The 14,232-nt window shown below is 35.2% G+C and overlaps 1 protein-coding gene across 1 annotated transcript in view; it reads left to right on the top strand.

Moving 5' to 3' along the window:
* LOC133206082 (phosphorylase b kinase gamma catalytic chain, liver/testis isoform-like) overlaps nt 1-14,232 on the top strand; it is a 213,814-nt gene that overhangs the window by 161,953 nt on the left and 37,629 nt on the right. Inside the window, 1 exon segment of the mRNA XM_061342012.1 lies at nt 7,251-7,495. Coding sequence (XP_061197996.1) covers nt 7,251-7,495 — 245 coding nt within the window.

The following is a 14,232-nucleotide window of genomic DNA, read 5'->3' as shown; positions in this document are numbered from 1 at the left end:
CTTAATTCATTACCAGTCTGAAATAACAGAATTTGATTAATGATGTAAATTAGGTTTTGATAAAAGGGGGGATATAAATTTTTAGCCCATAATTGGAACTTTTTAAATTTATTTTCTCAACAACAAATAATATTATTTTAGTACAAAGCGTTTTTGATGAATTTATCAAAATGTGCAAACTTTTTTTAGTATTTGATTAGGCAAAAACCTCCTTGAAAAGCCATATCCAATCAATTTTGTCCCCCCCCCCCCAACACACACACACAATTTGCCTGTTTTTGGAAACAGGCCTAGATGGCGAAGTTATGTTAAAACATCGTTTGTTATGATGATTTAAAATTTGTTCTTGTACTGTACATGTATGTGAACACCTTTTTGAAAATTTCTACATCACATTGGGCTTGCATCACCCTACCAGTGCTAGTACTAGTTTTACCATTATCATTTTTAGATTGCACATGCCATTGTGACATGGTGCAGTGTTACATGTATATCACTGGAAATTAATTCATTTTGTGTTTTAATTGGATTATATTTCATGAAGTTGACAGGACCTATGACAGTCGGTAAGTACAAGTTTAAGTATAGATTGGGGTAAAATAAACCGAAATGCAAATGGTTAGGTTAAAGTTTAAAAAGGATCAAAGATCATCGGCAATCTCCTATGCAGAGTTGTCGTTCGTTTCTCTCTCAGACACTGAATGTATGAGCCGATGGTAGAGAGTGGATCATCGGATGCCACAATAGATGAATTTCACGTTCTGAAGAGTTATCTCCCGTTGTCGACATTACATTCAGTTACAGGCACAGATCCGGGAATTTTTTTCCGGGGGGGGGGGGGGGGGGGGGGGGTCCACACCTCAGTCCAAAAAAATTCCAGCCCAGAATTTCCTGAGGAGCAAAAAAACAAACAAACAAACAAACAAAATAAAAACAATGATGGTGGGGTCCATGTTTTTAAAGGGGGAGGGCATCCAAAGTCATTTTTTATTTGCTTCTGTAAATCAGTACATAGTCCTATTTAAATAACTCTGCAAATTCCAGGAGGGGGGGGGGGGGGGTTCCAATCTCCCTAGCCGCTCCCTGTCCCTGAAATGACAAATGATCATGTGACTCCTAAATAGTAGAAAACTTTTCCAATTGACTAAACATAATTTTGTTTCTTGTGTTATTATGTTATGTCTAATGGTTTAAGGTTATGAACCCCTGGAGGTCATCCCCACTCTCTTAATGAACTGGAAATGTTCATAATATGACTACATCAAATTAAATAAAAGTGCATCAATGATAAGATTACTTGACATTTCATTCATGAATTTGGGTCAACCCATGTACCCTCCTAGAATTAGGAATGAAAATCATTCAAAGAGATGGACCATTAAACTATTTGTATATATTCACATTTTTTTTTATGTCAAACCAAAGTATTAGACTAGTTTGCATACATGAACAAACAGAACAAACAGGGGTCTGGGAAGGGGAAGGGGCAAGGGGAAGGAGTTATCTCTTTACGTCTTAATTGTTGAAAACTCCTAAAATGAATGTTAACCTCAAATCCGACTTGTACATCTTCATTATTTTTAAGTGGTGGTGTCTCCGTATGAGTGAAAAATTCCTGAGAGGGACATTTAACAACAAACATTAATGACTTAAAAAACACAATATACATGTACATGTTTATTAGTCAATGGATATACTTCTGATCATATCTCTACTTCTCCCTTGAATCAGAAATGATGATATAAATATTTTAAGAATGATTAAGAGTTGAAAAGGTTGTGCATTTTAAAATTCACTAAGCTCTGTGGTTGAATTAGCTATACCAGTTTAGCTTATTTTGCTACTCAAAGCACCTTGATTAACTATTTTTAATCATACTGTTTTCTGAAATGTGAAGTTTTTTCTACATGGATACAAGTCATACCTTTTCAGCTTCTGAAAACAATGCATGAAAAAAAAAACTGCTTTTCAAATTCTGTAACTCTTTCCAAGTACTTGTGATCATCAGTTTTTAGCTCACTTGAGTTTTTCTGGTTTTCTGATAACATTTTGTTTGTCATCCATCTGTCCGCCTGTAAACTTTTCACATTTTTGTGTTCTTCACTAGAACCACTGGGCCAATTTCAACCAACCCTGCCACAAAGCATCTTCGGGTAAAGGGGATTCAAGTTTGTTCAAGTGAAGGGTCACACCCTCTTTCAAGGGGGGATAATCAAGAATTAGTGAAAATTTGGTGGTATCATTTTAAAAAAGAACCACTGACTGGGCCCAAAAAGTTGAAACTTTCTTTACATAGACTTAGTGTAGCTTCAAATTTGTTAAAACTATGACCCACTGGGGTAGGGTGGGGCCACATATGGGGATCCAATGATTTACATAGAAAAATGCAGGTGATTTTTTCCATCATAAATCTTCTTCTCATGAACAGCAAGGGCATTATTGTCGTCCGTTTTCACAAAAGGGACATAGGGGACATTAAATCTCATTTGTCTGTCAGTCTGTCCATCTGTCACAATAAATTTAACCTTGGTCATAACTTCTGAATAATAAGAGATAGGGCTTTCATATTTCACATGTACATTACCTACAAGAACTTTCTAAACATACCATGATTTTTGAACCCATGACCTTGACCTTGAAGTTTGACCTACTTTTCAAAAAATTTAACATTATTTTAAATGATCATTTTGAAAGAGAAAAGATAGGGCATTCATATTATACATGTATATTACCTGTGACAAGACCTTTCAAAATATATCATGACTTTTGACTCTGTGACATTGACCTTGAAGTTTAACCTACTTTTCAAAAATGTTATATTTCCTTATAACTTTTGATTGAGAAGAGATAGGACTTTTATATTTGACATGTACATTACCTGTAACAAGATGTTTCCAAGCTTGCTATGTTTTTTTTACCCCTTGCCCTTAATGTTTTACCTAATTTTCAAAAATTTTAACTTTGGTAATTACTTTTGAATGACATATGATAAGGCCTGCATATTTGAAACAATATGTCATAAATAATGGCATCCCATCCACTAAGACATGGAAAGCAGGGGACCACAATTCTTTGAATTTGCTTGTTAGTCATTTTGATATGGAAACATCCTCATATAGTGTAGATTCAAGTTTTTTATGCCCTGCCATGAATATGGCCGAGGCATATAGTGTTTGTCATGTTCGACTTCAATAAAACGTCATATGCTGATACATACTGATGTAAGCTTTTCAACTGCATCAAAATTTTTGACCTTGACTTTTCCTTTGACCTTGACCTTACTTTTCTTAAATTAGTGTCTAGATCAGTTTTGAATAAACAATTCAAGATATATTTATCAAACTTCATATGCTGATATATACTGCTGAGAGAAATCAATTGCATAAACTTTTTTGACCTTGACTTTTCCTTTGACCTTGACCTCACTTTTTTAAATTAGTGTTTATCTACGTTTTAAATAAACCATTTCTGATATTTTTATTGAACTTTTATGCTAATAGTAAATACATACTGATATAAGCTTTTCAACTGCATCAGCATTTTGACATCAACCTTTCCTTTGACCTTGACCTCTCTTTTCTCAAATAAGTGTTAAGCTCAGTTTTAAATAAATCATTCAAGATATTTTTATCAAACCTTATATGCTGATATGTATTAGCGAGAGCTATTCAACTGCATCAAAAACTTTTCACCTTGCACTTTCCTGTGACCTTGACCTCCCTTCTCTTTAATTTGTATTTTGCTTAGTTTTAAAGAAACAATCTAGGATATTTTTATGTAAGCATCCACTTATACATAATTTTGTGAGAATTTATCATCTATATCCATTTTTTTTTTAGATTTTAGTTTCAATTTTATAGAAACTGTTCAAGATATTCTCATCAAACTTCATACACTCATAAAAATTTTCATGTTGCATTAGTAATATACATTCCGCAGGACATTTATGTCCTATGGACATATTTCTTGTTTTCAAATCATGACCTCCGAGGATAGGGTCAGGCCACAATAAGGGATCAAAGTTTTATAGAGATTTAAAAGGAAAAAAAATCTTCAAAATTCTTCTTTTTAAGAACAACAAAAGCATGATTAATATGGAAACATTCCCAAGAAGTGTAGATTCAAGTTTGTACAAATCATGACCCCATGGGTTAGGGAGGGGCCATTTTTTCCTGCCCCTATTTGCTATCCACATGGAAATGCAAATTTTAAAACCATTTTACACATCCACAGGACAAAATCAATCATCTTCCAAATGATCATGATTTAAGGCTAGTGCATAAAATATAAGGGAAGTTCTGGGAACCAGGATGTTTAAACATGTTAAATATTTTTTTTAAAAAATTTGACCCCTATTTGACCCCCAGAGGGAAAATGAAAATTCCGAAACCTTACTGCACATCTATAGGACACCACCAACCATCTCCCAAAAGATGATTAGGCTACTGTGTAAAATGTAAGAGGAGTTCTGGGAACCAGGGGCTTTTTGCATAAAAAAGGTTATTATTAGACCCCTTTTTGACCCCATCGTGAAAATGAAAATTCCGAAACCTTACTACACATCAACATGACACCACCAACCATCTCCCAAAAGAGGATTAGGCTACTGTGTAAAATGTAAGAGGAGTTCAGGGAACCCGAGGGGCTTTTTGCATAAAAAACGTCATTTTTCGACCCCCATTTGACCCCCAGGGTGAAAATGAAAATTCCGAAATCTTACTGCACATCAACATGACACCACCAACCATCTCCCAAAAGAAGATTAGGCTACTGTGTAAAATGTAAGAGGAGTTCTGGGAACCAGGGGCTTTTTGCATAAAAAAGGTTATTATTAGACCCCTTTTTGACCCCATCGTGAAAATGAAAATTCCGAAACCTTACTACACATCAACATGACACCACCAACCATCTCCCAAAAGATGATTAGGCTACTGTGTAAAATGTAAGAGGAGTTCAGGGAACCCGAGGGGCTTTTTGCATAAAAAACGTCATTTTTCGACCCCCATTTGACCCCCAGGGTGAAAATGAAAATTCCGAAATCTTACTGCACATCAACATGACACCACCAACCATCTCCCAAAAGAAGATTAGGCTACTGTGTAAAATGTAAGAGGAGTTCAGGGAACCAGGGGCTTTTTGCATAAAAAACGTCATTTTTCGACCCCCATTTGACCCTTAGGGTGAAAATGAAAATTCCGAAACCTTACTGCACATATCCATGACACCACCGACCATCTCCCAAAAGACGATTAGGCTACTGTGTAAAATGTAAGAGGAGTTCAGGGAACCAGGGGCTTTTTGCATAAAAAACATCTTTTTTCGACCCCCATTTGACCCCCAGGGTGAAAATGAAAATTCCGAAACCTTACTGCACATCTGCAGGACACCACCAACCATTCCCCAAAAGAGGATTAGGCTACTGTGTAAAATGTAAGAGGAGTTCAGGGAACCAGGGGCTTTTTGCATAAAAAACGTCATTTTTCGACCCCCATTTGACCCTTAGGGTGAAAATGAAAATTCCAAAACCTTACTGCACATCTGCAGGACACCACTAACCATCCCCCAAAAGAGGATTAGGCTACTGTGTAAAATGTAAGAGGAGTTCAGGGAACCAGGGGCTTTTTGCATAAAAAACGTCATTTTTCGACCCCCATTTGACCCCCAGGGTGAAAATGAAAATTCCAAAACCTTACTGCACATATCCATGACACCACCGACCATCTCCCAAAAGACGATTAGGCTACTGTGTAAAATGTAAGAGGAGTTCAGGGAACCAGGGGCTTTTTGCATAAAAAACATCTTTTTTCAACCCCCATTTGACCCCCAGGGTGAAAATGAAAATTCCGAAACCTTACTGCACATCTGCAGGACACCACCAACCATTCCCCAAGAGAGGATTAGGCTACTGTGTAAAATGTAAGAGGAGTTCAGGGAACCAGGGGCTTTTTGCATAAAAAACGTCATTTTTCGACCCCCATTTGACCCTTAGGGTGAAAATGAAAATTCCGAAACCTTACTGCACATCTGCAGGACACCACTAACCATCTCCCAAAAGATGATTAGACTATTGTGTAAAATGTAAGAGGAGTTAAGGGAACCAGGGGCTTTTTGCATAAAAAACGTCATTTTTCGACCCCCATTTGACCCCCAGGGTGAAAATGAAAATTCCGAAACTTTACTGCACATCTGCAGGACACCACTAACCATCTCCCAAAAGATGATTAGACTATTGTGTAAAATGTAAGAGGAGTTAAGGGAACCAGGGGCTTTTTGCATAAAAAACGTCATTTTTCGACCCCCATTTGACCCCCAGGGTGAAAATGAAAATTCCGAAACTTTACTGCACATCTACATGACACCACCAAACATATCCCAAAAGATGATTAAGCTACTGTGTAAAATGTAAGAGGAGTTTGAGAAATAAGAGTGTGACAGACGGACGGACAGACATGAATAACAACAATATACCCGAACTTTCTTTAGAAAGTGTGGGTATAATTATCACTAAGTCTTCAAAATTAAAACGCATTTATACAAATGAATTAAAAATGCTCTCTTTATTATTTGAATTTAACTGGGAAAAAGAAGGAAGTAAAGAAGTTGGAATACTCTTTTAGTGCATTTAGAGGTAATATGGCTCACCAAACCTTTTTATATATCCATATTTGCTCATTGACAACTTAAATGATAACTGTAGTTGTTTTCATAAATACAATCCATATTTGCTCATTGACAACTTAAATGATAACTGTAGTTGTTTTCATAAATACACTTGTTTTAAATAGAATAATACTTTGATTACTGAATCCATTGTACCCATTATAAAGCATCATAATGGTCACCTAGCAGATCTATGTGTTAATGAACCACTTACATTTATTTCTAGAAGATGTGATCTCGGGCTGACAAGAATTATGAAAGAAAATGGCTTTAAAAGAAAATAATTATAACATTTTTCTTCCAATTAATTTAGATGATAAGTTATATGAATTTATAAATGCATAAAATTATAAATCTTTCTATCTTTAGAAGCTGGCAAAGTTTAAAGCCATGTGACAATTACTTCACTATTTTATTTTAGTAATTTTCCCCAACAAATTAGGAAAAAGTTGAAGTTATTAATTTTCCATTGGAAATGGCTTGAATTTCAGTCCCTGAGAAGGTAGTGATAATTTTATAATTCCTGAAAGTTCTTTTGTATATTTTCAAAATGGTAATCATGCAAATTATATTATCAATTTTTCTTGTAGAGTTGTGTGGAACACCAGGATACCTAGCTCCAGAAGTGCTAGCTGTTTCTATGTATGATAATGTTCCTGGGTATGGCATGGAAGTGGACATGTGGGCCTGTGGAGTTATTATGTACACCTTACTGTGTGGTGCACCACCTTTCTGGCATTGAAAACAGATGCAGATGTTGAGAATGATCATGCAGGCAAACTACACATTTGGAAGCCCAGAGTGGGATGATGTCAGCCAAACAGCTAAAGATCTGGTAAATCATGTAACCTCAATAAGATAAAGGATTTGTTGCTTAAACTATATATGAACTGGTTTAGTTAGACAGGCATATGAGGACCATTGCCAAAATCGTTATAATCAGTTTTTCACTTGTATGCAGATCTGCCTATCTGTAAACTGCAGTAAATTGCATATAACATATGTTATAAGGACTTCAACAATTAAATGAATAAAATTTGGAATACAATTTACTAACTTGCAAAGAACCCTGTCAAGATAAATGTTTATACCCTGTCTCTCTCTCTCTCTCTCTCTCTCTCTCTCTCTCTCTCTCTCTGTGAGGGTGTGTGTTTGTGTCTGCTTGCTTTTGCTTTACTATCAGATGTAGCTGGGCTCATTGCTCAAAGAGCAATTGCTGGTTATTGTCAGTCTGTTCAAGTAGGAAGTTGACTACATTTTCTGGATGAGTGACCAGGTGTTATACAGGTGTATAAATTTTTTTTTAAAAATCTTTTTTTCAAGAATAGGAAAGCCATGATCATAGGAAAAGCTTATAAATATTCTAAAGAACAATAAAGGCATGATTCATTGTATTGATATGGAAGCATCCTCAGATAGTGTACAGTCAAGGGACATAGTTATTTGCCACTTTCATGCAAATTGCATCACGTTTTCTCGCATGTTCGATAAAGTAGGTCTGAGTGCTATTATTAGACAAAAGATTTTCCCTTTCTATTTTTAGCTCACTTGAGCTGAAAGCTCAAGTGAGCTTTTCTGATCACCTGTTGTACGTCTGTCTGTCCGTCCGTCCGTCTGTAAACTTTTCACATTTTAAACTTCTTCTCAAGAACCACTGGGTCAATTTTAAGCAAAGTTGGTACAAAGCAGCCTTGGATGAGGGGGAGTTTAAATTCTTAAAATGAAGGGCCAAACCATCTTCGCTAGCCAAGGGCTTCTGATACGCTACTCTCCTCATAAGCCCATGGCATACGGTGTTAAAAAAAGTTGGGATTTTTTTCTCAAGTTGTGATTGGAGTTGATCAACATCGTTCGACCAATCAGCAAATTGTTTTTTGTAAATGACAATATTTGCGTTCGGGATATATCTTGACTCTTTGATATCGGTAATGTAAAACGCAAGTAAACAATGATCCGTAAGATAACATGCCATTCTAAGAATAGCAATATGGTGTCATCCAATTTCTAAAGCAACGTGCAAAATATGTGATTAAGAATCTATACTGAAGATGTAGAATTGCATTTTTACATGTTTAAATAACAAATTAACATAACTCAATACCTTCTTGTTAATTATTCTTTAAAAACAAAATTTTGTTAAATACCCTTTATTTCTGTCGATGACGCAATCTGTGCGTACCTGGTAAGAATCATGATCACGTGACAAAAACAATCCCGTCTTTTGTCAGCACCGTATGCCAAGGGTTTATGAGGAGAGTAGCGTATCAGAAGCCCTTGGCTAGCGAAGATGGGGCCAAACCCCCTTGCAAGGGAAGATAATCAAGAAAAAACAAAAATAGGGTGGGGTCATTAAAAAATCTTCTTCTCAAGAACAACTTGGCCAGAAAAGCTGAAACTTACATGGAAGCATTCTGGGGTAGTGTATATTCTGAATTGTTCAAATCATGACCCCCAGGGGTAGGGTTGGGCCACAATCGGGAATCAAAGTTTTACATTGAAATATATAGCAAAAATCTTCAAAAATCTTTTTCTCAAGAATCACCGAGCCAGAAAAGCTGAAACTTATATGGAATTATTCTGGGGTCGTGTAGATTCTAAATTATTCAAATCATGACCCCCAGGGGTAAGGTGGGGCCACAATCTGGAATCAAAGTTTTACATTGAAATATTAAGGGAAAATATTTAAACATCTTTTTCTCAAGAACCACTTGGCCAGAAAAGCTGAAACTTACATGGAAGCATTTTAGGGTAGTGTAGATTCTAAATTGTTCAAATCATGACCCCCAGGGGTAGGGTTGGGCCACAATGGGGAATCAAAGTTTTACATTGAAATATATATGGAAAATCTTAAAAATCTTCTTCTCAAGAACCTTTGGGCCAGAAAAGCTGAAACTTACATGTAAGCATTCTGGGATAGTGTAGATTCTAAATTGTTCAAATCATGACCCGTGGGGAAAGGGTGGGGCCACAATGGGGAATCAAAGATTTACATTGAAATATTTAGGGAAAATCTTTAAACATCTTCTCAAGAACCACTGGGCCAGAAAAGTTGAAACTTGCATGGAAGCATTTTAGGGTGGTGTAGATTCTAAATTGTTCAAATCATGACCCCCAGGGATAGGGTGGGGCCACAATGGAGAATCAAAGTTTTACATTGAAATATATAGGAAAAATCTTTAAAAAATCTTTTTCTCAAGAATCACTGAGCCAGAAAAGCTGAAACTTATATGGAATTATTCTGGGGTAGTGTAGATTCTAAATTATTCAAATCATGACCCCCAGGGGTAAGGTGGGGTGTGACGGTACATATTGTCATTTTGTACATATTGTCGCCGGCGACAAAATGTACCAAGACAAGCCTTATTTTCCTCTGCATAATGGATGACAAAATGTACAGTCAAGCACCAGCACATATTGTCGTCGGCGACAATATGTACAGTCAAGGTGGGCATATATTGTCGTCGATATATTGTTTTGACGAATATTCACTTGAGAAAAGAAAGAGAGATTGACAAACACATACATGCACGGAGGGAGACAGACAACATTACTCGCAATACTGTAGGGAGAAAACTTTTTGGTCAGAAAATTGTGTCCAGGATAGATGTACATCACTATGACATATCAAGATACCGTAATTCTTGAGATATCTGATAAATCAGCTATTTTTTTTTCTTGCAATATTATATACTTTGAGATTGAATACAGGTATTTTTATTTGTTCAGTAGTAATGATTATTTGGAAATTATTTTTTGCTTTATTCTTATTCTTCGATCATATGCCGATATAATATTATAAAATAATTTATTGTTAATAATAATATAAGAATAACGCAAAAAATAACATTTTTACATCACCTGAACTGGAGGTTCAAGTGAGCTTTACTGATCACATTTTGTCTGGCCGTCCGTCTGTATGTAAACTATTAATAATTTCAGCTTCTTCTCAAGAACTACTGGGTCAATTTCAACCAAACTTGCCAAACTTGCATCCATGGATAAAGGGGATCCAAGTTTGTTCAAATGAAGGGCCATATCCTCTGTCAAGGGAAGTAGTTAAGAATAAGTGAAAATTTAGTGACTTCTAAAAATATTTTCAACAACCACTGTGTCAGAAAAGTTGAAATTTGTATGAAAGCTTCATTGAATAGTGTAGATTCAGTTTTATTCAGATCATATCCCTCGGGGGATAGGTGTGGCTACAATAGATGATCTAAGTTTTTCATAGAATTATAATTTAGGGAAAAAAATCTTTCAAAATCTTCTTTTCAAGAACTTCTGGGTCAGAAGAGATGATACTTATGTGAAAGCTTCAAAGCGTACGTTCAATTTTGAGTTGCTGGCACAAAAAAGATCCCTCACTGCTCAATGATCCTGAGTGCCAAGTATAGGTATAAATTTGCAGCCCTCCACCGGTAAGTGGTGACGTCTCAATATGAATGAAAAATTCTCGAGAGGGACAGGTTTTTTAATTTAATAACTAACATATCGTGTTTGAAGAATCATTATTTCATGGGGAAAATATGTACGATATATATTTTTATTATTCTAACTTAGTTGTTAGGTTATTTATTAAATTACTCTGGAAAATAAATGTTGTTATAAGCACATTCTGTACCTATGTAGAACGATGCGGAAATATTAAATTTAACTAAGGCCAATGTGCAAATACTTCAAGCACTGCAACATTTTGTTGTTTTGTTAAAGACGACAAATCGTTAATGGTGATATAATTATCCAAGTCAAATAATTACGCAGCAAAAATTACGAAAATATTTATTTCTAACACGTTTTTTTTTTCAATTACTAAAGAAAATATGATAGAACTAGTTCTGAGAGTTATACATAGTATTGCGGATATCCTGTTAATTTATTGTCTTTGGAGCGAAATAAATTGATAGTGTTGTTAAAGGAAATATTTATTTAAAATGTACTGCACTACAGAATTTTCTCTACTATATTATGTAAAGTCTATAGTTATAGAGAAAAAAATTCTCTCTTCACCGTAACTTTATATGTTTGCCATTCGATATGATTAATACCCCCCTCCCCCCCCCCCCCCCCCCCCCTCAATCGGTTACTTAGTCAGTGCTGCATTTCCAGAATATTTTAATTAACATTTTTTTTTAAAAAAAAGTTAAGGTCTTTTTTAGAGCAAAAATTTCAGTCTCAAAACAAACATGCATCTAAAAAAGTAAAACATTAGTAGTTCAAAATGTACACGTGTCGGCGGTGGTATTTGAAATTGGCAGACAGTATGTTTCAAATTCAAGTGTTAATGCCAAATGTATTTTATTCATTTATTATTCAAATGTTGGAATCAAATCTAGAAATGATAAAAATAAATGTTATAACTTGTTGGAAATACTCGCACTTCGTCTTCAATGTGACGAAACTTTCACACCTGCACAGTGTCGAATGATTTTGATTGACAGGACAAGCACGTGGACTTCGTGTGAACTTGAAGCAGGAACATAAAAACGAGTATGATAGTCAAACAAATGAATATGATTTGTTGATAAAAAAGAAAGTTACTTTCACTGTCTGATATATTTAGAACAAAAAAAAAAAATTCAGAGTTTTTGTTTGATACAGGTACAAACATTTAGTGAAGCCTGAAAGGAAGGGGGGACTAAAACGTTATCTCTCTCTCTCTCTCTCTCTCTCATTTGTCTGTTTAATAAAAACTTTAACAGCATATTACTTAAATATCAAGTTCTGAAAATTAAATTTATAACAAATAATATATTGTCTTGTCCGAGTATAACCACGGCCATCTACATATACATGTAGAAGTCTGCTCAATAAATCATCATAAAAAAAAAAAGAAATGACACATAATATATTATTGTATTAAAAATTTTAAATACGAGCGTGTAAATGCAAAACGTCCACTGACCTTTGTAATTATTTTTTTATTCATTACTTTACACGAAATCGCCTTGACACGGAGATATATGAATGGATGTTACAACCGCTTTAATTCATTCTATAAGTCAGAAGTTTTCTCTGATTTGTTATCAAATAAGAATAAACATTTTTATTTTCCAACTAACAGCGTTCGGCAACAATTGCAATGTTTTAATGCGATAAAAATCGTGTGATTAAAAACTTGATGTGCATGCATCGTCTTTCGTAAGACAATTTTGGAAAATTTATTTTATTGACTTATTTATTCATTCATTTATTGGTTTATTCATTTATTATTTATTTATTTATTTATTTGAGACCTGACATTATAATATAATAAAATAGTTTCAATGCGAGGAAAAGATCAGAGGCATTCCGAATATATCGTTCATCTTGCGTTCACCGTTCGTTCAGCGTTCACTTTGCGTTCGCGTTTGCGCTCCGTTCGCGTTCAGCGTTCACTCACCGTTCACCGTTCACACATCGTTCACCAAGTTGCGTTCAGCGTTCACACATCGATCACTCACCGTTCGCTCTGCGTTCGTTCAGCGTTCGTTCACCGTTCGTTCAGCGTTCGCTCACCGTTCAAGTGGGAAAGTAGAACGTTTCAGGGACTGTAAAACTTGCATCACTTTGTTGCATCTCTTTCGTGTTTTGAAATATGTTAGATTCCACCGGAAACAAAAACTGTAAACTTCCGGTTTATTGAGATAAACTACGTTATTTCGATGTTTAGCTTTCTCATAAATATCACTTACAGATAAGTATTTGAATTTTTTTTTATACATATGCTGTAGATACTAAAAAATGTCATGAGAAAATTCAGAGATTTTTATTCAATTCACTTCCAGTCGTGTGTTTTCCTGTCCCCAAAATTAGAATGTGTTCTCACAATTGCTCGGTAAGAGTAAAAGACTGAAGTCTAAAACTTTCAGGACTTATAGTCAGTCATCAGTTCATTTGCATCGTGTAAAAATCGTCTGTCGTCATTACTTCCGGTCGTGACAGGAAACGAAACAAAAAAGTATTGTTTTAGGTTATTTGGTTTCTACATAAGTTTTAGGCTAATACCGACGTTGGGAAAGACATGTTCATGCAAACAGGAAGTAGTATAACGGAAGACCTTCTCATTACTAGTAATGAGTTTCTAGTTATTAAGGTCTTCCGTTCCAGACGGAAGACCTTATAGTGATTGTACTGTTTATTATTATTAAGGTCTTCCGTTTCAGACGGAAGACCTTATAGTGATTCTACTGTTTCTTCTTTTTCTTTTTATTATTATTTTTTTCCCCTTTTCTTTTCGGACGATTTCTCAGAGATGGGTGGACGGATTTTCTTGAAATTTTCAGGGATAATAGAGAATGAAAATTCCTACAAATTTATCGTTCATTTTTTTCAAAATTCACTTCCGGTCGTCAGATATCTCCGATTTCCTTTTTTTAAAGATATATTTTGTCCGAGTCATATCTCAGAAACGGTAAGAGATTAAGACACCAAACTTACGTGAGTAATAGATCTTGAGGAGTAGGCAAAACCGTTTGGGTTAAGAGCGTCAGCCGTCACTTCCGGTTGGCACAGGAAGTGATCAAAGAAATCGAAAATTTCAACTTTTCTTTTTTGATCTTTTTCTTTCATCACGTTATTGCATCTGAATTGTAGATT

This window comes from Saccostrea echinata, unplaced genomic scaffold, assembly GCF_033153115.1.
Source record: "Saccostrea echinata isolate AGI-Se365-2 ecotype Australia unplaced genomic scaffold, CSIRO_AGI_Sech_v1 ptg000054l, whole genome shotgun sequence".
Taxonomy (NCBI): domain Eukaryota; kingdom Metazoa; phylum Mollusca; class Bivalvia; order Ostreida; family Ostreidae; genus Saccostrea; species Saccostrea echinata.
Note: the sequence above shows the minus strand (reverse complement) of the source record. Positions and strands in the feature narration are given on the sequence as shown.